This window comes from Grampus griseus (assembly GCF_964374135.1).
Source record: "Grampus griseus genome assembly, chromosome: 5".
Lineage (NCBI taxonomy): Eukaryota > Metazoa > Chordata > Mammalia > Artiodactyla > Delphinidae > Grampus > Grampus griseus.
Window position 1 is genome coordinate 138,622,139 of NC_138998.1, and position 26,498 is coordinate 138,648,636.

The 26,498-nt window shown below is 38.6% G+C and overlaps 1 protein-coding gene across 2 annotated transcripts in view; it reads right to left on the minus strand.

The window, feature by feature from the left end:
• DSCAM (DS cell adhesion molecule) overlaps positions 1-26,498 on the minus strand; it is a gene marked incomplete at both ends in the record, with an annotated part of 752,893 nt that overhangs the window by 286,189 nt on the left and 440,206 nt on the right. For both annotated transcript variants that reach the window (XM_082655382.1, XM_082655383.1), the window contains one exon: positions 5,154-5,432. In XM_082655382.1, the coding sequence (XP_082511508.1) occupies positions 5,154-5,432 (279 nt within the window). The remainder of the gene's footprint in view (positions 1-5,153; positions 5,433-26,498) is intronic.

Sequence of the window (26,498 nt, forward strand, 5' to 3'; positions counted from 1 at the left end):
GCCTTGACTTTATTAAGGTTTATTTAAAGGTGATTATTTTCTGAAATCAGCATGATGATCTATTATGGTATCTATGCAACATGAGCTCAAGAATTGGCCCAGGTTTAAATTTTAATTCAATGAATCATAAACCCATCTCCATTGTAGCATGGGCTAAGGAAAGTTGTGTACCTTATGTGCCTTATATATTCCATTAAATAGAATTAACAAAGAGATATGTTTACTAAAAGTCATGTTGAAGTTAGAATATTTTCCATATGTGTTATAAAATATGATACAGCCCGTGAGGAAGGAGTGCGAATAAGAGCTTTAACTTTAAATCATTGAGCCTTAATGCCAGAAGGGAAACTACTCTTTATTGAGGCCAGCCACTAACCTGTGACACCTATTTCATGCAATGTCTTTCAAAATATCATTCGGTTTTTGATGTCTCCTCCATTGTCAGGAAAGTTAATATTTTGTGAAGGAAATTATTTCATTTTTGAAGAATTTTGAATATTAGAAGAATTTACATTTAAATTTTTAACAAATTGAGGTGCAATTTATATACAGTAATATTCACAGGTTTTAAATGTACAGTTTGATAGATTATGCAAAAATCTGTAAAATCGACACCCTATGATGTGCTATGGCATGGTTCTTTCTTTGTGCTTATTTTACTTGAGCTTCATTAATCATTTTGACCAGTAGATTTATATTTTTCACCACATTTGAAGATTTTCAAGTCATTACTATTCAGATCTATGCTTTTCCTGCCCTTCTTTCTGAGGCTCTAACTATATTTATACTGGACTCCTTGACATTACTTCAAGCTCACTGAGGCATTGTTTGCCATTTTAAGTCTTTTCTCTCTCTAAAAAATTTGGATATTTTTCTCATGCCCTCTTTTCAAGTTCAGTTATCCTTTGTTCTGCAGTATCCAAGATCCCACTTAATATATCTAATTAATTTCTCATTTCAGATATTGTGCTTTTCAGATCTAGAATTTCCTTTTGGTTCTTTTTAAAAAATGTTTTATACTTCTCTTCTTGCATTCCCTATGTATTCACTCATTGCACACATCTTTTCATTTGAATTTTTGAAAATGCTTATTATAGCTACTTTAAAACCCTGTCTGCTAATTCTAACATCTGTATGCCCATTAGGCTGCTTCTTTTCTTTTCTTTTTTTTCCTTTTATATATGGCTCACATTTTCCTATTTCTTCTCATAGCCAGTAATTATGTGCAAGGCATTGCAGATATGCTATGATATTGAGAGTCTGGATTTTGTTGTCTTCCTTTTAAGAACACTGAATGTTATTCTTGCAAACAGTCGATTTACCAGTGAAGAAATTTAATCCTGTCAAGGCTACCTGTAGGCTTTTTATTAGGGCTGGTCTAGAGTAGCCCTTATCCCAGGGCTAGATTAGGCCTCTCTTAGTGTGTGGCCTCTTCTGAGATTTTAACTGAACTCCCTGTGTGTTCTCTACTCTGGCTAATCAGAACTCCAATGTTTCTCAGGACTGTGTGACTGCTGGAAGCTTTATTCATCTCACATACTCCTGGAAGTTGTTCTCTGCTAGATTTCATAGGGTCTCGCCCTATGCATGTGAAGTGTAGTATTAAGCTAAAGACCCAAAGGGAGCCCTATACAGATTTTTAGAAATCTTTCTTTGAACAGCTCCCCACTCTCTAGTACTCTGACCTGCAATATCCAGCACCTCAATGGTTCTAATGGTTCTTTGTTTTTCTTCACCATAAAAATCATCATTATCTATTTGGGTTCTGCATCCGTCTATCATGGTTCGGAAAGTGCACCAAGAAAAAATATGGGGTGAATTTGGGGCTTAACTCATATATTTCTCTCCTCTCTAGGACCACAGCCCTGTGCTGCCTGTTTTGTATTTGGAAAATGGTTACTTTATAAAGTTTTGTCCAGTTTTATAATTGTTGATGGTAGGAGGATAAATCCACTGCATGTTACTCTCTGATGACCCCATTTGATGAATTTTATATTTATCTTTTAAGTTACTTGACTCAAAATCTGTCTCACTGAAATTTCCAACCATTTCTGTTGGTTCTACTTTCTGGAGCCCCACCAAGATTATTATTACACTGGTTTGTACATATTCCACTGGTTCAAAGAACCCAATTAACTAAGTCAAGAACTTGGATCCTGTAATTATCTCTTTCTCCAGCCACATACTTTTTTCCTCTCTATTGGCTCATTCCCATCAGCATGTAAGCTTCCCTTGTCCCATGTCCACCTCACCTCCTGTCATACCAACATTCCTGAAAATACAAAAATAGTTGTATTTTCCTGAGTTCCCACACATTCATCTCCCTTTCTTTGTTCAAGCTCCCCTAATCAGGGATTCACTGCAGCCACGCTACTCTACAAGGTAACAAACAATATCCATCTTCCTAAAACCCAATGAGCAATTGTTGGTTCTCCTCTTTTTCTACTTTCAGTGGATTTGATATACTTTATCACCTATCTTTCTTGATTATTTCCTATTTTGCTTTCAGGATCCCACAGTCCACTGGATTTCCTCCTATTTCACTGACTGCTCCTTCTTCCTGCCTCCTTTGCTGATTCCTCCTCTTATTCTGGAACCTTAAATTTTGGAATGCCTTGAGTCTAGACCTTCTTGTTTCTCCCACATCATTCTTTCCCTTGTGACAACTGCTATTCCTTGTATCTTCTCCACTTCTGTAGAAGACACTTTCATTTACCTTATTAGGCAAAATATGTACTTCATTTAACAATTCCTCTTTCTCTCTCTTTGCAACATTCACTATATATACATGCTTTGTTTGATTCGTCTCCAAAACATATTGCAAATTTGTCTGCTTCTCATTACCTTGACTGTGACCACCTCGCCTCAAGGCACTTTTTATCTTGCCTCGACTTCTGAAATAGCTTCTTACCTACTTGCTTTCTGGACCAATCCATTCTTTCCACAGCTGCTAGTGTTATGATTAAAAACATAAATCAGGCCATGCCACTAGCCTAGTTAAAGTCACCAATGGCCCCTCTTTGCATTTAGATAAAAAACTCCAGACTTCTAAAATAGCTGCATATTCAAATTACCCAGGGTGCTTGGACTTAAACTTGGCTGCCTATTAGAATCAACTCAGGGATTTTACAAATTCCTGGTGCCTGGGTCCCACGTCCAATGATGGTTATTTAATTGGACTTCAACCTAGACATCAGGAATTTTTTAAAGCTCCCCACATAATTTTAATGTGTGACACAATTCAAGAACCACTAACAGGTGATTTTGAATTGAAAAAAAAAAAAGGATAATGCCCCAGAGATCTGGGAGATGGATATACTCCCAGAGATAATGATTTAGTTGGGCTTAGTTAGGACCAGAAAATGGTCATCAGTGTTTTCTTAAATCTCCCAGGAGATTTTATGGTGAAGCCTGGATTGTGACCGCTGCCCCCGCACATTACCTTGTCCTTGACTATTTCTCCAGCTACTGACCTGCTTGTGAAGCACATTTCCTTTCTCGGGGCTATATCACCTAACTAGTGACTTAATGTTAATTTCACAGAACCTTATTTAACATATTTAGAAAACAACCACACGGAGATACTAATCAGATTGTGATCCACTACATTATTCTGATTGGCTAGGCTCAATTCCAGGTCATCTGACCTTTGCCTTGGTCAAAAAAGTCTGGTTGCATTTCCTGTGAAGACAAGTGGTTCACAGAACACTCATGTACATTTTTATGTAACATTTCTGTTCTCTGACCTGGATCCTTCAGAGCAGATTATATCGGAGACAGGCTAATGTACTCACTGCTTTGCCCTTCACAAATGATAGTAAGAGTCAGTTCTCCTTATAAGAAAACACTTGGGAAGCAGTACTAGATTGGCTCCCATTTTTATACATCTTCAAAAATGGGGAAAAACATTTCATGGATCCCAATTTTATTAGCATAAGGCCATTTGTACCTATGTTTTGTATCTAACGGAAGGTAGATTTTCTTACTCACTCAGGGAAAATCTTTTTCACAGATACAAAGTTGGTGCCTTCATATGAATTCTAAGTATGCTCCACTTTATTTTGTTGGCAAGTAGACAGAATGAGCATTACTCTTCAACAAGAGAGGAAGGAGAGGGGTCATGTGGACAAGTTGTAAGGACTGAGGAAGGACATGGGAACCTATTGCTCAAGAAAGAGTCTGCTTACATCTATTGACTGTCTGGCAGGTAATGGAAATCATCCCCTCCTGACAATTACAGTGAGAGCCCTGTGTTCAAGGGCTTTAAAATGCAAACAATCAACATTAATGTAAATCTTTAATTTCATACAGTTACTTTTGCAATGTGGATTAATATTCTACTGGTAGATGAACACCTACAACTCTAGGAGAACCATAACATCACAGAGCATCCATGCTCAACAGACACTGGAGAACACTAGCTCCTCATTTTGAAGATGGCAAGTGTGAACCTTGATGGGAATTTGCTGACTTGCAAAGAGATTTGAAATAAGACTGTTGCTTACATTTTAGGTGCATTGAGAGCCCTGGCAAAGTTTTCTACAAGTTAAACCATCTTATTTTAGTTTTTTTCATAAATATTGTCACACTTTGCTTAATTTAGTAAATGTTTCAATACCCTTCCAAGATAGACATTTAATGCTCAACAGAAGGGAGGAACAAAGAAAACCACATTTCTAAAACTAAAATAAAAAAATATAAAAAGCTACTATTTTTTGACTTCAGAGAAACTGTGACATATGGCTTTGGCAAATATTTTTAAAAGCCATCAATCTAGATGATAATATAAAAAGTGCTATATAAAATAAATACAACACAGCATGAGCTCATGGATTTTGGGCCTCACAAGTCACTGGGTTAATGCAGGGAAGCCTTATTTCAAGAATTAAATCCCCCTCCCCAAAAAAAAAAGAATTAAATCCCATGGTCGCCACATCTCATTCACACATTTCTTCTCTGCTAATTTTCTGAAACTTCACATTTTAGGTAAATACACCTTGGCCTGGAGTTTAGGGGAGTTCATAGTTGGCTTCTACAGCTGTGTGTGTGTGTGTGTGTGTGTGTGTTTGAATGGAATGACAGGGAATTCTTATGAATTCTGGTTATGTTGAATCTGACTGCATAGGTGCCATGCATCCTAAGTGTCTCCTCACCTCTCACAATTAGTTGGCTTTGGTGCTCCACAGCTGCTGCCTCATTGCGGGCTATGCAGGTGTAATTCCCATTGTGCATCAGGGAGAGGTTGGAAATCCTTAAGGAGCTCGTGAAGTCAATGTTGTCAATGGTTACCCCGAGGCTCGCTGGGATTGGCCGGCCGTCCTTCTGCCAGGTGATGGTGATGGGTAGGTCCCCTGAGACCACAACACACGGGATGAAGACCCGCTGTCCAATGGAGAATCTTGGAAACTCAAAAGGTTGGATAAAAGGTGGAACTGAAAGAAAAGAAAAGAAAAAGTAAGAGAGGAAAGATGATAATGAACTGTGTAAATACTCTATATTTTTTTCTTTAACCCTTTTGCATGACATTGAAAGAGTAATACAAATCACTGCTATAGCATAAAAGTATATGAACTGGTAGAAGATTTGAAATTGTGCTCTTTTGTTATTTGAATTTTCCCATTGTTCTAAATGAAAAGCATGGCTTGACTTGTACTTCAGCAAATATGCTTAATCACATTTATTTTGATAAATTTTTTAAAAATTCAATAATCATTTTTAAAGGAAACATTTCAGATTCTGCACTTTTCAGTGTAAATGCTATGAAAGAGGGACCTGGGTTTGCTTTTCTCTTGGAAGCTTTTAAAAATAATGTGTACAAGAGATTTCTTTCCTGCTTTGCTAATATTAGGAGTACAATTACTGTTCCCTCTTCAATCCATTCCACATCTTGTTAATACTTTAACCCTATTGAAGAAGCAGAGATTCCAGTTTAATTGTTAACATTTTTTAATACCTAACATCAACTAATAGCAAATGTTAATTTAAAAGATTTGTGTTAGGATAATTGCATCATTACTCTGCACCCCTCAATTTTACACATTCCTTGCGCATGACCTTAAGTTATGAACTGGTCTGTGGCCAGTTTTCTGAGTTGTGGAGTTGTGTTGCTACGAAGATAAGGTTATATAGTCTTCATCTTGGCCAGCCTTGGACACAGCGAAGCTCAGTCTGGAATGTTCTTTTTGATTTAATTTCCCTAATAAATTCTTATTCATCCTTCTTACTGGTCATGGACTAGTTATCAATATCCTCTTCCTATCAGCCTTTTGGGGTAGTTATTCATAGATTATTACGATTATTAAGCCAATAATAACCTAATATAAACCAGTTATTATATTAGGTGATTTTACAAAATGAAGTTATTAAACAGCAGGATGTCTGCAAAGTTTATTCTTTAAATCAGTCATAGTCTCCTTTCAATTATCAACTCAGGGGAGACAAAAGGGATCCAGATGAGAAACATCTGAACGGAAACCATTCATGCATTCATTCATTCACTCAGGAAGTGCTTACTGAGCACCTGGTACGTGCTCAATACTGCACTGTGTGTGCTGGTCAGACAGCAATGAACATGATATACCATCTGTACCCAGTGGAGCTTTCATTCGCAGTCATAGGCAGTGGATGTCAACAAAGTATAGCAGTGGTTTTTCTGTAAGTTAATATTATTATTACTACTCCTGTACGCTTTCAAAAGAAGGTGGAAGTTAGAATTGCAAGTTAGTCATTAGCAAAGTTGCAAATTAGTCAGAGTTAGTAAGCAGGTGACTCATGTTAGGTTTTACGAGAGAAACAAACAAACAAGCAAGCAAGGAAACAGATAGCTGAAAGTACAGACAAGCATATTCAATGTCAACACTGCTGTGGATCCTCAATGTAAAGTTAGAACTTTGGGTCTGCAACAAGTCGATCTGACGCTAAGAGAAAAAGATCTCAGGATGAGGTTCTACCCGGTGCTTATAACCAATGAGTTAGTGATATTTTAGAAATGTGGATAGCATGAATTTTGTTTCTGTTTTCTTTTTAAATTCTGATCACTCTGTAGCTAATTCTTGCCTCTGTTCTTGAAAAGGAGAGACCTTTCTCTATCCTGTAACTTTTTTCTGCTATAAGAAGACATTCTTATGCTTAATAAATATTGACAGCCTACACCCTGCATAGATCAAGTTGGATTACACCGTGTTTGTTCACAGTCGTTTGTCATTAGGCAGGGAAAGTGCCAAGTTGTAGCAAAAGTGCTTGTATTTCTCTAAATCTTGCCCCAAGTGTTACGAATGTTTACCCCATATTAACACTTAATAAGTTGACATTTTAAAAATAAAAAGTAACTATGTTTCTTCTTCTTTGGTTTGTGACACACAGAAACCTAATTTTGAGTCTACTCAGACCAGCCTAAGCACCCATTGTTGGCTTGGTGCTTTTTATCTGAATTGCAGATCATTTTTCTAAGATAAGAACTTTGGAGCCAGACTACCTGGGTTTAAGTTCAGCTGTGCTACTAACTAAAGTCGTAAGCACCCCTACGTGCCTCAGTTTCCTTATTTGTAAAACGAGAGGGGCTGCTGTGAGCAGTGAATGAGCACAGGGGTCACAGACTTTCACATGCACCTGAATTGGTTTCTTAGCACTGATTCTATTTCATAAGCCTTTAATATGAGGAAAAAAACAGAACGGTTAAACGAAACATTAGTGGGCAAGGGAAAGGACTCCATTTCCCTTATTAGTTACAATACGGACAAGAAATATATAAGGACTTACTTTCTAAGCCCCAGATCAAGAATGAAAAATAAGGGCTTCCCTCGTGGGTCAGTGGTTAGCAATCCGCCTGCCAATGCAGGGGACACGGGTTGGAGCCCTGGTCCGGGAAGATCCCACATGCCACGGAGCAACTAAGCCCGTGTGCCACAACTGCTGAGCCTGTGCTCTAGAGCCCGCGAGCCACAACTACTGAGCCCACGAGCCACAACTACTGAAGCCTGTGCGCCTAGAGCCCGTGCTCCACAACAAGAGAAGCCACCACAATGAGAAGCCCGTGCACCGCAAGGAAGAGCAGCCCCTGCTCGCTGCAACTAGAGAAAAGCCCACGAGCAGCAACGAAGACCCATCACAGCCAAAAATAAATAAATTTTAAAAAAAGAAAGAAAGATAAGATGTAGCACCTCTGACCTATCTATTTAATAAGAAAACAATATGGGCTGTAGGCCGTTAATAATTATTAAATACAAGAGTGTCTTTTTATAGCAGAAGAAAGTTATAGGACAGAGAAAGGGCATATGCATATTATTTCTGAAGAACAGAGGCAAGAAGTAGCTACAGGTGAATCAATTTTTAAAAATTCATGCTTTCCATAATTCTAAAATATATGTAATTCACTGGTTTATAGAACTGTAAGAAGTATAATTATAGTTAAAGAAGTAAATTTCAAAACGTTTAGGTATAAAGTGACACCGCTGGAAATGAAGATTCCAAACCAGTAAAAACAAAGGTCAGAAAGTCCAGGCACTAACCCTCACTCACGTCACTCAAAGGATAATCCCTCTCTCTGAACATCGTATTTTAAACTTCTGCGGCACCCTTATTATCTCCTTTCTTGGTCTAAACCAGACGCTGAGAATTCAGACATACTGATGAGGGCTCAGTAAGAAGCCACAATTGGTAAGGTAAAGGTGGGGAGAAACGAAGCATAAACTACAAAGAGTAGATACAATGCCACACACACAGCACCTGGGGACATTTTTTGCTGGGGCACACTGTTCATAATAGCCAGCTTTTCTGCAATTAATACAATAGCATAGTGCATAATTAAGAATCTGACTCATAAGTTATTGTTAATATATTACAGGGGAAAAAGATAATATGTGAAATATTTTAAAAGGTATTTATAAACAGAAACTATCCAAGATAGTTAAAATAAAATTTTCATGATGAAAGGAAGAATTTAGTTAGAGGGAAAAGTCATTTTCCCAGAATAATGTCAAATCATGTTTGTAACTTCTTATTTTGCCTGCCACATTACATTGGGATGCACTTTATTTTTTTAACACAAATTAAAAGACCTGTGTGTCATGTCACTTCTTACTACACGTGTTGCCTCCCTTGCTTCAGCCACGAAACACAAGTCTGCTGTACAAAATGCTTAAAAATATTTTAAGGGGTCCAGAATCTTATATTTTACATGTATAAGATATAAAATTAGAGGCAAAAAGTAAACCAAGTGATTCCAAAACTCTTGTAATGATTTTGGTGAAGCCAAATCACCTGTTTGAGGCGCATTGCTTATTGTGTCTGAGTCATTATGTCACCTTTTAAGGTAAATTCTCTGAATCTTACTGACAGTAAAACCTTGTAACAATACAGGAGCAGAAATTCTGAATGCGACCTGCGGCAGGTTTCCACGTAACCGTCCTTCATAAAGTATATAAATATCTGCTAAATGTCACTTCTTACCAGGCTTGTGTATTTTATTCTACATAATGCTGGGGGTTCCTTTCTCTGAGGCAGTGCAGAGCCCTTGAATACTGTCAAATGTTAGTTTAGATTCTTATTCTTTCTAAACCCTTAACAAGAACATTAAATGAGGCTAATACATTTCTGTGTCTTGTCCCTCAAAAATTAACTAACTGGATATTCTTTTTCACAGGGGACAAAACAAGTTTTACTTTCCCCCTCACCCAGAGTGGAGTATGACATACTGAAAAAACATAGTTGTGTGTTGGCCAGTCTTGAGTAGTTAGCAGTGTTATCTTGATCCAGTTATTTTTTAACTCTATGATTCCATCTCTTCATGTGTAACATGGTGACAGTGACACAATTCATGAGTGTCAGGAGAAGGCTTTATGTAACATGCCAGCCCCAGAGCCCAGGTGGTACCTAGAAGTAGCTCAGTTTAGCATCCTTCTACCTTTCCTCTTCTTAACTCTTTTTTTTTCTTTTGTCCCAAGGCCCATAATTCACTGGGAAGATCAAGTACATTGCATGCATGTTGAGACATATAAGGCTCTAGTTCCATTGCCATATAGAATTCCATCAATTCCAACATTTCATCATTTCACGTCCACTGGTAATTTAACTCTGTGAGTCTCCATACAAAAGTCTCAGGTTGACAGCTTTTGGTATCAGGCTGCTCAGGGAGCCTGCCTCAGGCCAAAGTATTCTGAGTCAAGGCTGTGGTTATTTTCATCTTTCTAGCTCCTCTTCTCCATTCTGTTTAACAAGCCCTTTCTTCCCATCCTTTAAGACATTTTCTTTTTATAACATCTTACATGTTTCATAAAGTCTCCAAAAATTGCATCTCCTAATCCTGCCCATTGTGGGAATGCGAATCTCATGGCTGATCTCTGAGAGTTCAGTCCCAATTACACACCCATTTTAGAATCCGTATGCCCATCAGGGATGCCTAGAACCTGCGTAGGCTCAGGGCTCTGTACTGTCCATCCAAATACAAGCTGTGGCTCAAAAACCGTGAGGCTGGTGAACACGTGTGACTTGTGGGTCGAGCACATCGCTTAATGGACTATCTACCTATAGAATTGGTTCTTTGTCCAATTCTGCCACTTTACAGTATGCTTTAGAGTACAGAATTGTAGATTACGGCCCCATGTGATATAGTCCTCCATTCTGTTCACACACCACAATTAAAATCTTTCTCCATCCACCCCAAGAGCCTGTTGTTCAAGATTTTATAATAAAATATATGACACGTGAATATAGTGATCTATGTATGAGGCTGTTTCCTAAGTAGAGTGACCCAGGAAGCAGAAGATATATCGAGTTTATCTTTTTTACTTCCCACAACTAGTGGAATAAATGGTGCCTTGTACATCTTAACTGCATAATAGTTTTTGAAAATACCTTTTAAGAGGTGATGATGAACATGTGTCTACATTTTGCACATTAGACAATCCTGAAGTTATGAATACAAAGAGAGATACATCCAGGACATAACAATGATGAGATGGTGAGATGGGAAGGACAAAAGGTGAGGCTGCTATTCAGCCTGAGTAGTCTTGGGGCCCATGAAGTTTATGACGTGACTGAATGAGCAGACTAAGCAATTCCCAAGTGGTTGGGCACTAAATCTGGAAACTGAGAGGCATGTATACTTCTATCTTGTTCTCAATCGTATCATCTAATAAATCACTAAATCCCTCAAGATTTCCTGGTCTAAATCTCTTTTGAATCAGGACCTTTCTATGCATTCCGACTTCCACTGCCAAGAGTCCTCTCTTATCTCTCACCTGTACCAAAATAATAATTATTTTATTCTCCCTGAAATGCATTTCCCACATATCCATCACCAAAGTGTTCTGAAATGCAAAACCCGCCTGAAAACCTCCAAGTGTTCCTAGAGTATAATTTCCAAGATCCTTTACCCTCTAAGATTGTCTAATATACCTACTTCTATACCTATCACTCTTTACTCTTTTTGCATTCATGTTCTCACAATGACAAGTATTTTCCGTGCACACATATTACATGCCACATGTCCTAGGGGCCCAGGACTTCTAACTAGTGGACCGGCTGAGCCACCCCTCCCCCTGCTGTTAGGGCAAGCTGGGGAGATAAAGTCAAGACCTGGCCTTGGTTATTCAGGTACGGCCACCGGTGCCAGCTCTGAACCACTGCGTCAGCTTGTTCCCCTGAGCTGAGCGACTTCTGCCAGAGCTGCTTCTGGCTCACCACGAATTGGGCTGCCGGTCCTTGGCCTGTACCTGCTGAAGTGAGAAGGGCATGACCAGAGCCCTCCAGAGCTTCAGGAGGGTACAAAGCACAAGTAAGAAGGGCATTGCTGGGAGCCGGCAGGTGCTAAATAAACAGAGGCTTAAGCATGTGCACATAAATGTGGGCTTCTCTGCAAGCCCTTCTTGACCTTGCTCTCTAAGCTCCCTTGGGGTTGAATATGAACTGATATTAACTGACACCCAAACACTGACCCAGAAATAAAAGGCGGGAGTGAGCCAGCAGGGTGCTCTCTGGCGCTGCTGCTGGGTGGGAAAGGCAGAGAAGGAGTGAGTCATTGTCTCTCCCGTGTGGTAGGACGGCATTCAGGGTCCACCTCTAAAAATTCCCTTAGGGAGCTGTATCCTGGGCATATTTTCAACAACCCAAGCCATATAAAACGTAAAAAAATTAAATAGGTTTTCTTTAGCCAGAGATTGAAATGACCACACTTAAATTTCTGTGGCTGAGTTATTTAAGTAGGCGGTTTGGGTGCATTTAGGGAAATTCACTCCCGTGAATTATTTAAGCCGTGCTCAGGTAAGGAGAAGAATCCCTGTTTGGCTTAGAACTCTTTAAGACAGGTGTCATAGCAGAAACGTAAATTGGAGTTTCCGAGATTACTCAGCTCTGGCTACATTCTCAGTGATAAACATTCTCCTTCATGGACAGAAAACAATAGGGGAACCGATCACACATATTTACCCCAGTTTCAGAAAGTCCCAGGTTCAAGACACCTGCCGTGACTTGAAGGCCTGTTTACAAGTGAAACAAACAACACGCAAAATCATATACACGAATTTCCCAATTCTCGCTCAAGGTGAGCACCTGCTTCCCGTTGGTCCTGCTGTTGTTAGAACACCATCTGCTGTAGATATTACTGTGATAAAACACATCTTTTCTCAGGTTATGTTGCAGGTTTTACAGGGAGTGGAAACTATGTTACTTTCTGGTATTATTTCCTAATGCATGTTATTCTGTCCATATAGAATATTGTCCTCATTTTATTCAACAAAGGGTCCAATACAGCCAATGAGGTGCTAGGTTTTTTTCAATTATTAGAATTGAATTACACAATGTTTGTGGGATCAATGTGATCAGAAATTATCTATGTATCTCTCTATATTACTATGAACTAGGAATGTATTCTCAGGAATAATAAATGCTGTCACCATCTCTGCTTGCTTATGGGTATTTATAAATCCTAGACGGATGGTTTATAAGAGTTTATAAGAGTTCATAGATCCCATAGCAAAGGGATAATGAGCGTAGGGGCCTCTTCCATTTGAAAAGTTCACACAAAGTAAGCAGGAGATTGAAAACCTTAAATAAATAGTTCAGCGATTCAGAGGAAGACTCTGTGCCCCTCACTAATGGAGACGTTGTTCCTCAGTGCCCTGGCCTGGCTCCCCCCCGCTGTTTCCCTGACGGTCTCACCTACAGCCTCCCTGCCAGTTGTGAGCACGATGCAGTGGTTTGCCTCATCAACATCTTCATCCAAAACTCCTTCTCAAGCTTCCTGCCTACTTGTTCAGTTGTCCACTAAGACCTCCATCTGGATGGCCCAGAAGCATCTCTAATCCCAAACCAAACGTGTCATGTTTCCCCTTAATCTAAGCCTCTCATTCAGTTCTCTAGCAAAATCTCCCAGCTGCAAGAAGCTCAGAATAATAAGTTATTACATTAATGTTATTTATAATATAACATAGTATGATATGATACGATACGATTTCGTATAATATTCCTAGCTGTACATTTCTCTTTATCTCCAACCCCTCTCACTGGCTGTGATGTCTTGTCTACTCCACCTCTCAGTACCTCTTGCATCTGGCTCTTTTTTTCCCCAAGCATTCTTCCATCATCTTTATTTTATTTAATAGATCTTTATTGGAGTATAATTGCTTCACAATACTGTGTTAGTTTCTGTTGTACAACAAAGTGAATCAGCCATATGCATACCTCCCACCATCTTGTATTAAAACTTTTCAATTGTGTCCTAATTGGTCTTCCCATTTGTTTTCTTTCTGAAGTATAATCCACCTCATAGACCTCAATCAGATTAGTTTTTCTAAAACACTTTGTATCTCCCTCTGCTTCTGTCACTTTGCTGCCTTTAGGATGGCGCAGGAGGCACCGAACGCTACAAGATCTGATACTGTCTCTGTGCCGACTCACACCATTTGCCTACAGTAAATGTCCTTTGGTTCAGCCACATTGACTCTGAATGTCAAGGGCTGCACCCTGTCCCTCTTTCTGTCCCCCGCCCCAGCAGTGTCCATTCTCACCCCTACCAGCTTAAAGTGTGAAAACTCAACTCAGCTGTTACTTGCTTTGGAGATTTTTTCAGGCTGTAAATCCTTTGAGACTCAACTCAGTTTCCCTTGGAAACCTTTTTTTTGACTCCAGAGTTTATGCCCAGAACTAGCTAGATGTCCATCTTCCCTACTTCTAAAACGCCTCCCATATATTTCTTTGATGGCATTGTGCTGAAATTAGTGACTTTCTTATTTGCCTGCCCACTCTTCTCCCATCGCTAGTTGAAATGATTTTTTTCTCACCCTGTGCCACTTCCCTCAAGACTTGCTACCTCCTGTCATGTATTATAGTTATTTGTCTATAGGTCCTTCCACTGACCCCAACCCTGTGTTGGCGGTGACCATCTTATTATTATTTGATCTCATTAACAGTAGATGCACCGATATGGCCTGAATAAGCTAAAGAAATCATAGGAATCAAAGAGATTCTTTGAGTTAAAAATTGTTTGGGTAACAAAACATCTAGTCTAATGATGCTACTGCCCTACACTGTGACAGTTTTCATCTCCTATTTGAAATATTGGACTGGCGTTATTAGAGAAAGTGGGAGCAATTTAATGAAAACTATTTTTTTTAGGAAAAGGTATTTAAGATGCACATCGATAGCTATTTAACATCTGCATAAGTGGTAGGATTTGATGTACGTGAAGACACGTGGCCCAGGTTCCTTCAAGGACATGAGCCCCAGATTCTGCGAGTGACCTCAGGGGGCACCCTTCAGTCATCAGCTACGTCAAAGGTCGGCTCAGCTGCAGAGATCCCCTCACCCAAGTGCAGGCCCTTCCAATGAGTGAGCGAAGAGGGCAATTTTGCCCCAACTCAGGACAACCCTGAAGGAACACTCCAGAGACCCCTGTAGAGTCAGATGAGGCTGTCATGGGCCGGCACATCTTCTCCCTGTGCCCAGTCCCTCCCCCTTTCCCTTCTTCCACACGTGTTGATGGTAAGGACACTCCCTGGTAAACATCCTGCACACCAAACTCCATCTCAGAGGCTGCTCCCGGGAGAATACAAGCTGCAGCAGTTTGCCTCATCAAAAATAAAAAAAATTGGGGCTTCCCTGGTGGCGCAGTGGTTGAGAGTCCGCCTGCTGATGCAGGGGACACGGGTTCGTGCCCCGGTCCGGGAAGATCCCACATGCCGCGGAGCGGCTGGGCCCGTGAGCCATGGCCACGGAGCCTGCGCATCCGGAGCCTGTGCTCCACAACGGGGGAGGCCACAACAGTGAGAGGTCCGCGTACCGCAAAAAAAATAAATAAATAAAATAAAATAAGTAAATAAAATAAATAAATAAATTAAAAAATTGATCTACTATTCATAACAAAACCAGGTCTGTTTGTAATACTGCCTCTGTATACTGCATCCATCCATCCATGTTGCTTTTATTCATTTTGGACTGTGACCAGGGGAGAATTATCATGTGTGCTGGGTTCTCTTTTAGTAAGACCCCTCTGTACGTGATTATCAGTATTTTCCTATTCTCCTGCAGAACAGAAAAGGGATGACAGAAGCAAGGGAAAAAAATAGTTTGAAAAGTTAATTTTAAGAATGCTGCTCAGGCTTCCCTGGTGGCGCAGTGGTTGAGAGTCCACCTGCTGATGCAGGGGACACGGGTTCGTGCCCCCGTCCGGGAAGATCCCACGTGCCGTGGAGCGGCTGGGCCTGTGAGCCATGGCCGCTGAGCCTGCGCGTCCGGAGCCTGTGCTCTGCAACGGGAGAGGCCACAGCAGTGAGAGGCCCGCGTACCGCAAAAAATAAATAAATAAAATAAAAATTCAAAAAAGAATGCTGCTTATTACCTTCAAAAAGTCTGTATCTGTTTATTCACTTGTTTGTTTTACTCATTTACCTGCCCTAAGCTCAGCCAGTGCTCAGCACGGAACTTCCGTCTTTACCTTTAACATGGGGCTGTGCATATTCACAAGCTCAGTAAATGTATGTCCAAGAGTACAAAACTGAGGAAGAATTCAATGCCAATATATGAATTGGAACCCAAGAAATCCCAGAAGGCTCAACTTAAAAACACAAGAAAACCTGGCAAACATTAATCTCACACACACACACACACACACACACACACACACACACACACAAATACCCAAGCACGTACACATACTGCATGCACTGGATAATGGGTTCCCAGTAGATGAAGCCAAAAGCATAGGTAGCGTTCATAAGCTAAATACAACCCAACAGAATAGCACAGTTGACATAAGAAGAGTGTAACTTCGGAATAAATCAGAGATGAGTGTAGCTAACTCTCCTACTAAGATTTTTAAACAAGGTCGTTCTTACGTAGGATGCCTATTTTGGACGACCAGATTATGAGAAGAACTACAGAGCCATAAATATGACAACATAAGTATAAAGGTAAGAGAAACTTTTAAAATGTTTTAAAATACCAATTAAGTCCATGGGAGAAAATACACTTAAAACATTTTAGGAAGAAAAAAAATCCTTAAGGCATAATGTAGAATTATAATAAAGATAAACAGGAACTGTTGTTTTCATCAGCTGGAAAGATACATATTAGATATAAAGAGAAGACAAACTGCTTGAAATTTTCAGAAATAAAACACTAAAACGAGCCATGAGAAACATGACAGCATCTTCTTCCAAAGCACTCTCAGGAAAAATGGACCACCTATATAGATGCCTGTAGTGGGATATAGAGGTAGGAATTGGGTGGTTTTTTCAGAGGATTCTAGTTTTTAACCATATAAGACATTTCTTCAAGGATTTTCATGGAAGGCATTTGGTAGCCATAACCATATTATGTTGAAATAAATAGTTTCTTTAACATTTAAAACTGGTGAACACCTGCAGAATTCATGAGAATTTCTGTATTTAACAATAAGAGTCACCTTGGACTGAGGAGATAGATAGGCAGGTTACTTTTCTCCTGGTTGGGGTCAATAACATGGTTACATAGAGACTTGGTAATAAAACTGAGTAGTTTTCTGATTTAACCTAAACTAACTTGCATCTCTAATATTTAAAGAAAAGCCATTTGAATCATAATGGCATCAAGAAAATGAAACATAGCTCTCCTGTTGTACTAACCCAGGTGGAGAAAAGACTCTTCCAGATGGGTTGCACTTATTTTATTTTTATTTCCATGGACTATTAGTGCAGGCAAAGCCATGGGACTCAAACTAGAGGTGATGACGGCCAGGCTAAATGACAAGGACAGCCAAAATTCACAAAATCGCTGGCATTCATTCTAAAGCTTACCTTCTTTTCCCAATTAGCTTCTTTACAAGAATTGCTAGTAATAGCAAGGTATTTACTTGAGAAATATTTTTCATGACTTTGGCTTAGAAAAGGTCATCCTTCTTTAAAAGCTTGGTTATTAACTGTAACTGACTTCAGGTGGCTGTATTCTTTTTTATGAAATATGTCATAGAGAAGACAAGGATATAAAAAGGTAACTATGATATTTCAACAAAGCTGTAAATCAGTGAAATTATTTTGGCAAATTTCAGGCATTGAATTAGTGATATAATGAAGGAGGGATACTGTTAAATGCATGAATATACACCAATGAAAGATATGTCCCTCTATATTCCATCCACCCAATATTCACATCAGCATAGATCTATGCAAAACTAATTATACAGACCCCTCTCTACACTTTCAGCCAACTGTGTGTCCCTCCATGAGTCTCCTCAATTTTCGGGGTCTCTAATTCCTCTTGATAAGACTCAGACAAGATGGCTTTCAGCGCAGACGTGTTCTGATTCTTTGAAAGAAAGGTACAGAGTGAAATCTTCCAAGTATTTTTATCACTTGTGGACAACCTGGAAGATTCAGGTCAGCAAAACCAAGGTATTTTATTGCCACACCCAGATTAATACACATCATAAGCAACTGGCTCTTTCTTGAAGAAATTAACAAATTCTTTCACTGAAGTGAATAGTTAGTACAAGGACGTTTATGTGCTTGGAGATATGATTGCAACATATTTATGAGCACTTAGTATCAACAGATCTTTTTATAAACCTAATTATCAATACTTGAGTGATCCTGTTCAGTGCCAAGTTAAGAGAGAGAACAAGAAGTAGAGAGTAAACGGAAAATATAAAATAATCTGACTAAAACAACTTTTGATATAAAATCAATTCAAATAAACATATATGTGTTAAACACGCATCAAAAGTCACACACACACACACACACACACACACACACACACACACTGGATTAAAAACTGGGTTCAAGCAACATCACAGAATAAAAAGCTACATAAAAGCAGGAGTTGAAGAAATGGGAAAAGATCTACCAGGCACGAAGAAGGCAAGAAGAGGAATTTTCAATCATATAATAGATATTACAAGATAAAAAATTACCAGAGATTGTAGCAGAAGATAGATAAATCAATTACATTTGGTAATATTAACGCCCACTTTGATCACTGGTCAATGAAAGGAATAAAAAAATTGGCAAAGCTAGAGATGAGATATAACACAATTATTAAATTTAATCTAACACATACAAACCTATGCCCAACAAATATATGAAAAAACAGACATTTATTAATATATGAAACATCCATAAAGAAAGTTCCAATACATTTCACAGAACGAAAATGACCTCTGTCCACACCACCATGATATCTTGATATACGTAGAAGCGTGGAAAGCATGGGTTATTTAATAAATTATATTAGGAATACTGACTCAATCAACAAAGAAGAAATTGGACACCCACTTCTACTATATCCCTAATCCTCAATGTGGACTGAAGACCTAAATGTGGACAGTGGAATGTAAACGTAGAGCAAATATAGAAAAAAAATGTAGGCATGGATCTTCCATGAGCCCAGAGTCTCCTTAAACCAGATCCCAATGAAGACAATCAAAGATAAAGAGCCAAGAGACCTTGGAAAGTATACTCACAGCGATTTATAAGTAACAAGAGCTTCATATTTACGTTAAAGAACGATAGCAAAGCAGGAAGAAATAGCAGGAAGACTGATGGAAAAATGGGTAAAGGAAGTTCATAGATGGGACACCCAAATACGTCAAAAGAATATAAAGAGATGCTCAACCTCAGTAGTGATGGAAGAAATTAAAATAAACATTGCATCCATTATACTGCAAAAATTAGAAGGGCAGATAATATTAATTATTGGCAAAGATATAGGGAACTGTGACCTTCTACACATGGCTGGTGGCGGCATAAACTAGTATAGGAATTTTGGAGAGTGCTACTTAGTCATTAGTGAAATTAAATTCTATGATGTAACAATTCTATTTCCTATCCTATACTTAGTATTACATATAGGCACACCTACAAGGATATTCATTGTAGCATCATATATAGAGTCAAAGATCTAGGAGACAACCTAAGTGTTTACTTTTATGGTTTTATCTTTATCTTAATAAGGGCATAGAAAGCGTATTTAACATAAATATATGCACCACATCTTCTATATCCATTCCTCTGTCCATGGACATTTAGGTTGCTTCCATGTCCTGGCTATTGTAAACAGTGCTGCAATGAACATTGTGGTGCTTGTATCCTTTTGGACTATGTCTTTCTCCAGACGTATGGCCAGGAGGGGGATTGCAGGGTCATATGGTAGCTCTAATTTTAGTCATACAGAGAAAGAGAAATACCATGTGATATCCCTTATATGTGGAATCCACAAAGAAATGATACAAATGAACTTATTTACAAAACAGAAACATACAGATTTAGAGAGCAAACTTATGGTTACTGGGGGGAAGGATAGGGGGAAGGGATAGTTATGGAGTTTGGAATCGACATGTACTGCTGTATTTAAAATGGATAAACAACAAGGACCTACTGTACAGCACAGGGAACTCTGCTCAATGTTATGTGGCAGCCTGGATGGGACGGGAGTCTGGGGGAGAATGGATACATGTGTATGTATGGATGAATCTCTTTGCTGTGCACCTGAAATTATCACAACATTGTTAATCAGCTATACTACAATATAAAATAAAACGTTTTAAAAAAGATAAATATATTAAGTAAACATAAATATGTGGCATGGAAATAGGGAAGAACAATACCAGAATTGGTGAATGGTTTAAAAAAAAAGATAAAGCAAAATAGGGAATTTGTATGAACTGATGATAAAGGTGTGGTATAAACCAAATATTGACAAAACAGAACAAAGTTCCCATCTGACCAATCAGCACCTGGGTTTTTGCTCTTGAGCCCAAAGGAACGTCTCAACAGTGGGGACATGGGTTGTAACAAAGAAGCCTTATCTTCAGGATCGAGGTGATATTCTCTTTTCCCTCTTTCAGATATTAGACAATTCCTAGAAGGCTTGTTTATCTGAGAGCAGATGGACACATCCATGTGTCCTTACAAAGGAAACCAGTTTCTGAGTTTTGTTGTACACAACACAGTTGAACGAATGAGGATGTTAAAGATGGTGAGTCAGGAAGGCAGTGGCTCATCGTTGCCCACATTGGGTAGTTTCTATGGGGAAGGGGGAGAGTTCCTCTGAGCTGCCCCAGAGGAAACAATGGGACCAGAAAGAAGAGGAAGAATTAGAGAAGACAGATTTGTATTCAACAGGAGGAAGAAATGTCTGATCATCATGGCCAAGCAGAATCAGAAAGGGCTTAGAGCTCACTGGGGGCACTGCAGAGACCCCGTGCAGACAGTCTGGAAAAATTTGAGTACAGTCGAAGGGCAGGTTGAGTATCACATGGGATGCTGGTCTAGATGAACCCCAAGTTCATTTATATCCCTAAGGTTCTATCCTTGTATCATCTATTTACACATATGTAGGCATATTTTATATATACTTAAGTCCATCTACATTTGAATATAACACACATAAATATTTACACATGATTTCAACACATACGAATACTTTATGTGTGAATGCAATATCTTTATATTTATAAATAAGTGTAATAAAATAAATATTTGTTATATATTGCATGTGCATAAACTACAAATTCTGTTGAACTTATATATTTTGACAATTACTTGCATTTGTACTAGTCCATATTTAATGAGTTTAAATTTTTCTGATTAAAATATTATCAGGGCATTATCACTTAAGCACTACCAAAGGAATTTTTTTCCCTGCGTGTGTTTGTGTGCACATACAACTGTGTGTATATCCAGAGAGATTGACTGTGGGTCAGGCAGTGAAAGTGTGAGTAATCTTCTTGTCATGTTTTCTTCCTTTCTCATCTCTACTTCATTCTCTCCTTCTTGGAGTCCCTGTGTCTAACATGCATAACAAGTATTGCAAAACCTTATTTCTCCCACAATTTTAATTTTAACTGAATAAAAATTTGCATTCTTTGACTTCATAGCAAATCAAATACATGTTCTTTTTCTTTTTGTCTACTTAGAGGAAACCAATTTGAGATGTTATTTGTAAAAAAAAAAAAAACTAAGATAGTGTTTCCTTAAAGAAAGGTACCAGTAGTGGGATTGCTGGGTCATACGGTGGTTCTATTTTTAGTTTTTTAAGGAACCTCCCTACTGTTCTCCATAGTGGCCGTATCAATTTACATTCCCACCAACAGTGCGTGAGTGTTCCCTTTTCTCCACACCCTCTCTTATTTGCAAAACAGAAATAAAGACACAGACATAGAGAACAAATGTATGGATACCAAGGGGGAAGGGGGGTGGTGGGAGGAATTGGGAGTTTGGGATTGACATATATAAAATACTGATACTATGTATAAAATAGATAACTAATGAGCGACTCTACTCAATGTACCATGGTGACCTAAATGGGAAGGAAATCCAAAACAGAAAGGATATATGTATATGCATAGCTGATTCACTTTGCTGTACAGCAGAAACTAACACAACACTGTAAAGCAACTACACTCCAACAGAAATTAATTTTAAAAATAAAAAATAATTAAAATGTAACAAGAAACAGGTTAAAAAAAAAAAGAAAGGTACCAGCTTCATTTTCCAGATTGGAAGAAAAATAACAAAGCAACCTATCTCCAGGACAAATCTGTTTGAAGGCAAGTGTTCCAGCTGAGTTTGGAACTCAGTCTTGACATCCTAACCAAAGTAAAGAACTTCTCTTCTGTGGAAGTGTGAGAGCACCTCTCCTCAGGTCAGGTGAGAAACTACAGCCATTTAAGCACATTTAAACATGAATGCGTCTTTGGTAGTTTACAAAGGAGGGATGGTGAAAATTCGCCACACAATCAGCCTTCTTTTGCCACATTAGGATGTTACATTAACAAAGAGAACTTAAATTCCCATTTGAAGTCATAAATTACCACGAAAGTGTTACACATTTAATGTATTGCCTTTATGTTCCCCCACCAGCTTTATTTTCTCCCATATTACTCACAATATAAACTGTACACTCTCTAAGTAGTTGTTGAAAATCAATACAAGAATTTTGCAAATGACTAAAATTTATGGTCACACAAGACCCTAGCAAATAGGACCTTAAATTAAACATTGCTCAACTTTAATGAGGCACCTAAAAGAGAAAAATAACCCCGAAATGTTATGTTTTCTATGAACAGTATTATAAATGACTCCAGTAGCTGGAGAGAGGAGAGTGGAAGAAAGTGAAAGTGATAAAGAGAAAAAGACTCTTCATCCCTGACAGAGTTGGGCTTGGAACCTGGTGGAGGTTGATGGTGCTCTGGCTAGAAGAGCAAATGAGCAAACGTCAGTCACCAAGTGGGAGTGGGTGACACTGCCAAGGTTGTTTCCGTGCATAGAGCTGCAGCTCTGCCTGGGCCAAGCGACATTAGCTTGTCAGGAGCCCTTGAAGGATGATGTCATTAGAAGACTACGTTCCTGGCCGCTCACTGAGAGGTGGAGGAAAGCATTCTCAGCACCATTTTTAACAGGGTGTTCATTTCCCCAACTGCACCAACAGTAGCTCTGTGAGGCCGCTAGGATGACAGATGAGGTGAGATGCACCCTATGATCAAAAGCTGCAGTGAGAGCAGGATCTTTCTGCCAGATGGTGCAGAAGAGTGTGTCAGTTAGGCTGCAGAACACAAAGGGTCACGACCATGAGTCGGAAATGCTGTCAACGACACCTAACTCTTCCATCAGTTTGAAGCAGGAAACGATAAAAATCTGTCTCGAATTAGAACTGGGAAGTGCTACATTTAGAAAATGAAATGAAATATGAAAGAGTGAATTTTGTCACTGCTTTTATTTCCTTTCTAGCATCACCATCTCACCTCATTATTGACAAATATAAATTTTTTTAACTTTTTTATCGAATAAAAGATTCTTTAAATTTTATAATGCTTTATAATTTTCAAAAGTTTCACACACATGATTTCATATAATCCCATAATAATCTTTTTGAAAAATCCCCTACTCCTATATTGCCCCTCCCCGCTCCCTTCTCCCCACTGGTAAACACTAGTTTGTTCTCTATGTCTGTGAGTCTGCTTCTTTTTTTATTTTGCTCACTAGTTTATTGTAGTTTTTCCTCAAAAAACTAAAAATAGAACCACCATATGACCCAGCAATTCCACTCCTAGGTATATATCTGAAAAAACAAAAACACTAATTCAAACAGATATATGCACCCCAATGTTCACAGTGTTATTTACAATTGTCAAGACAAGGAAGCAACCTAAGTGTCCATCAACAGATGAATGGATAAGGCAGATGTGATATCTATACATATATATACACAATGGAATACTACTCGGCCATAAAAAGAATGACCCCTTGCCATTTGCAGCAGCATGGATAGACTTGGATGGCATTACGCTAAGTGAAGTAAGGCAGACAGAGAAAGACAAATACTGTATGATATCACTTATACCTGGACTCTAAAAAATACAACAAACTGGCAAACGTTAATTAAAAAAACTCATAAAATACAATTCCAAAAGCTTGATGCTTCTTAGACACACTTGCCAAGTTACAGTTTCAACCACTGCTCTCTACTAATTTCAGCCCACTCCCCAAATTCTTATATCAAAGTTCCCCTGGTCTGAATCCAGAATAGTGGTCCACAGACACATGATACCAAGCCTACCGTTCATAAGATATTTTAGGTTCTCCCTCTTGGACTTTCCATCATCCAGACTAGAACTTCTGGAGTCCTCTGGTTCTTACCCATGCTCACTCACCAAATGCATTCCTTCCTTTCCCTCTTTTCAATTTAACTAATTCTCCCTCTCTCTTACGTTAGGCACTCCATAGCTCATACCCTTACTTCTAAGATAATCTCCTTTCTCGATTTTTTAAACAGCTTTCTTCCCAGGTACTTTGAATTAATTTCTCCTCACTTCAATCTTGGCTTCCCACTGCAATGTGAATTACTTTTCAAAAACACACTGTGGGGTGGTACTGGGAAGCAAAGATGTGTATTTGAGCCCTGAACATATTACTGGACAATCCTGAGCAGGCCTCCTGCTCTCTCTATTCTGTTTCTCTGGTGATGCTTTGTCTACATTACAGACTCACTGTGCGTATTAATTAAGATTACAATTATGAAAGTGTTTTGTAAACGACAAAGTTTTATAGAAATACAAATAGAAGGTGACATTTTTATCTAGCAGCCAATTAACTTTCCTGGCTGTGTTGGTCTCTAGCAATTAGAACACTCAACTGGGCACTGTTCAACTTCAATGTGGCACCTAAAATGAGGCAGGAAGAGCTCTGCACTGTGTTAAATGTAACACTGCTTGTTAAATTGAAATGAAGTGAAAAAAGGGATTTTGACATTCATTTCTCCCTACATGTTTGAAGGAAGCAAAACTGCGCTTCTCGTTAATATAGTTTAGAACTTCTTAAGTTTCAGGCACTACTAATGATCAAAATGTTATTTATATCAATCTTTGATTTTTTAAAAATTTCCCAAGTCATATGCTACAAAATAAGTGAAGGGGAAATAAAGAAGCAAAAAAGACATGACTGAAAAATAGTATTGTTTCCGAATGTCATCTACATACACACACACATGCATGCACACACGCACACATACACACACACACACACCACTCTAGTGTTAAAGAAAAACCTCCTGGAAACAAGATAAAAATGGTTTAGTTTTACAGTTTGCAGCATTATTAATGGAAACAAGTGGGCCCACTTCCAAATGAAGCCAACTTTTGAGGTATTATATTTGCTCTTCTAAAATGATCTGAATACAGTATTCACTGTGTAGTCTAATCGCAAAAGTAATGGAGCTGAATATATATAAATAAAATAAGGAAGACTGTCTTCCCATCCTGCTCCACAGGGAGAGTCAAAAATTTCAGTCTTTTCCTGTAATTCAGTTGATGTCTTATCTCTCCCTTATCATAATCCTTACCATAATTGAAAATAGTAAAGGTTATTAATTTTTTTAAAAGCTTTGATGGGCTACAAACCTGACCACTGGAGTGTGATTTAATTTACATATTTCATTTCAAAACATTTTAAAATTCAAATGTAAATGCTCAGAAGTTAATATGGTTACGACTTTCTACTGACATCTGAGGAAAGGCTAAGATCGTTAATGGTGTATAACTGTTACTGTATGTTGACAGTTAGATGTCATTTTAAGCAAGAAATGCAAGTGGTATCTTAAATCGAATTACTCTAAATATCTTTGCTAGAGTGCAATGCACGTGAATATGACTCCCTCCAAAAAGTATGCCCTAGGTTGACATATAGGAGTCCAGAATTTATTATTTTTCACCTGGGAAGCCCTACACAGGTTTAAGCAGGCTTAACCCTATCCACTCAGCCTGCAGTATCTGCAGTTTCATTTGTCTACCCCAAAAGATAAAATTCAATAAAAGTAAGGTGGCATATACTGTAGTATTAATAGCCAACTGTATTTATATTTAGTTTAGACATTGCTCCTTAAAACAAAAGAAAGCATGTTTTGAAGCAACGATTAACAAAAAGTATATACTCTCTCCTCTGCCCAGGCATGTGCACAAAAAATTAACTTACAATGAATGCACAGCAGTGGAATATAGATTTCTTTAGCAAGTTTTGTATTCCCAGCTTCTTGGTAAACCCATTGTTTAAAGTCTTTCTAATCAAATTTTTCTTAGTGCGTGATATTCTCATATGGTAGGGTCCATGGAGACATCTAATCTGTCATCTGGAAGGCTTTCATTAGAGACTGCCGGGCACATCTCTATCTCTGATCATTTGGCTGTTGTAAGTTTTATAGATCTCTTTGGTTTTAATATCATCTTGCATCTGGAGGGCATTCTGCTTTCTGCCTCTCTGATCTGATTGCCACACCTGACAGCCTCCTTCCATCTGGTGCCCACTCCCACCCTCCCTACCGATGGTCTTTGTTTGGCTTCTTTTTATCCCTGGGGTTGGTTTCTTTTAGGGAAAATTCTTTGTCATCAAGTAGAACTTATTTTCTGAGGTATTGACCTACCGGGCATAGCATAGATATTCCATCCATCATAGTTAAAGAAATAAATACAATCACAAAATGAAGTTTTATGCAGCTATGACCAATCTGGCTTACTAAGAATTTCTAATGATTTGAGA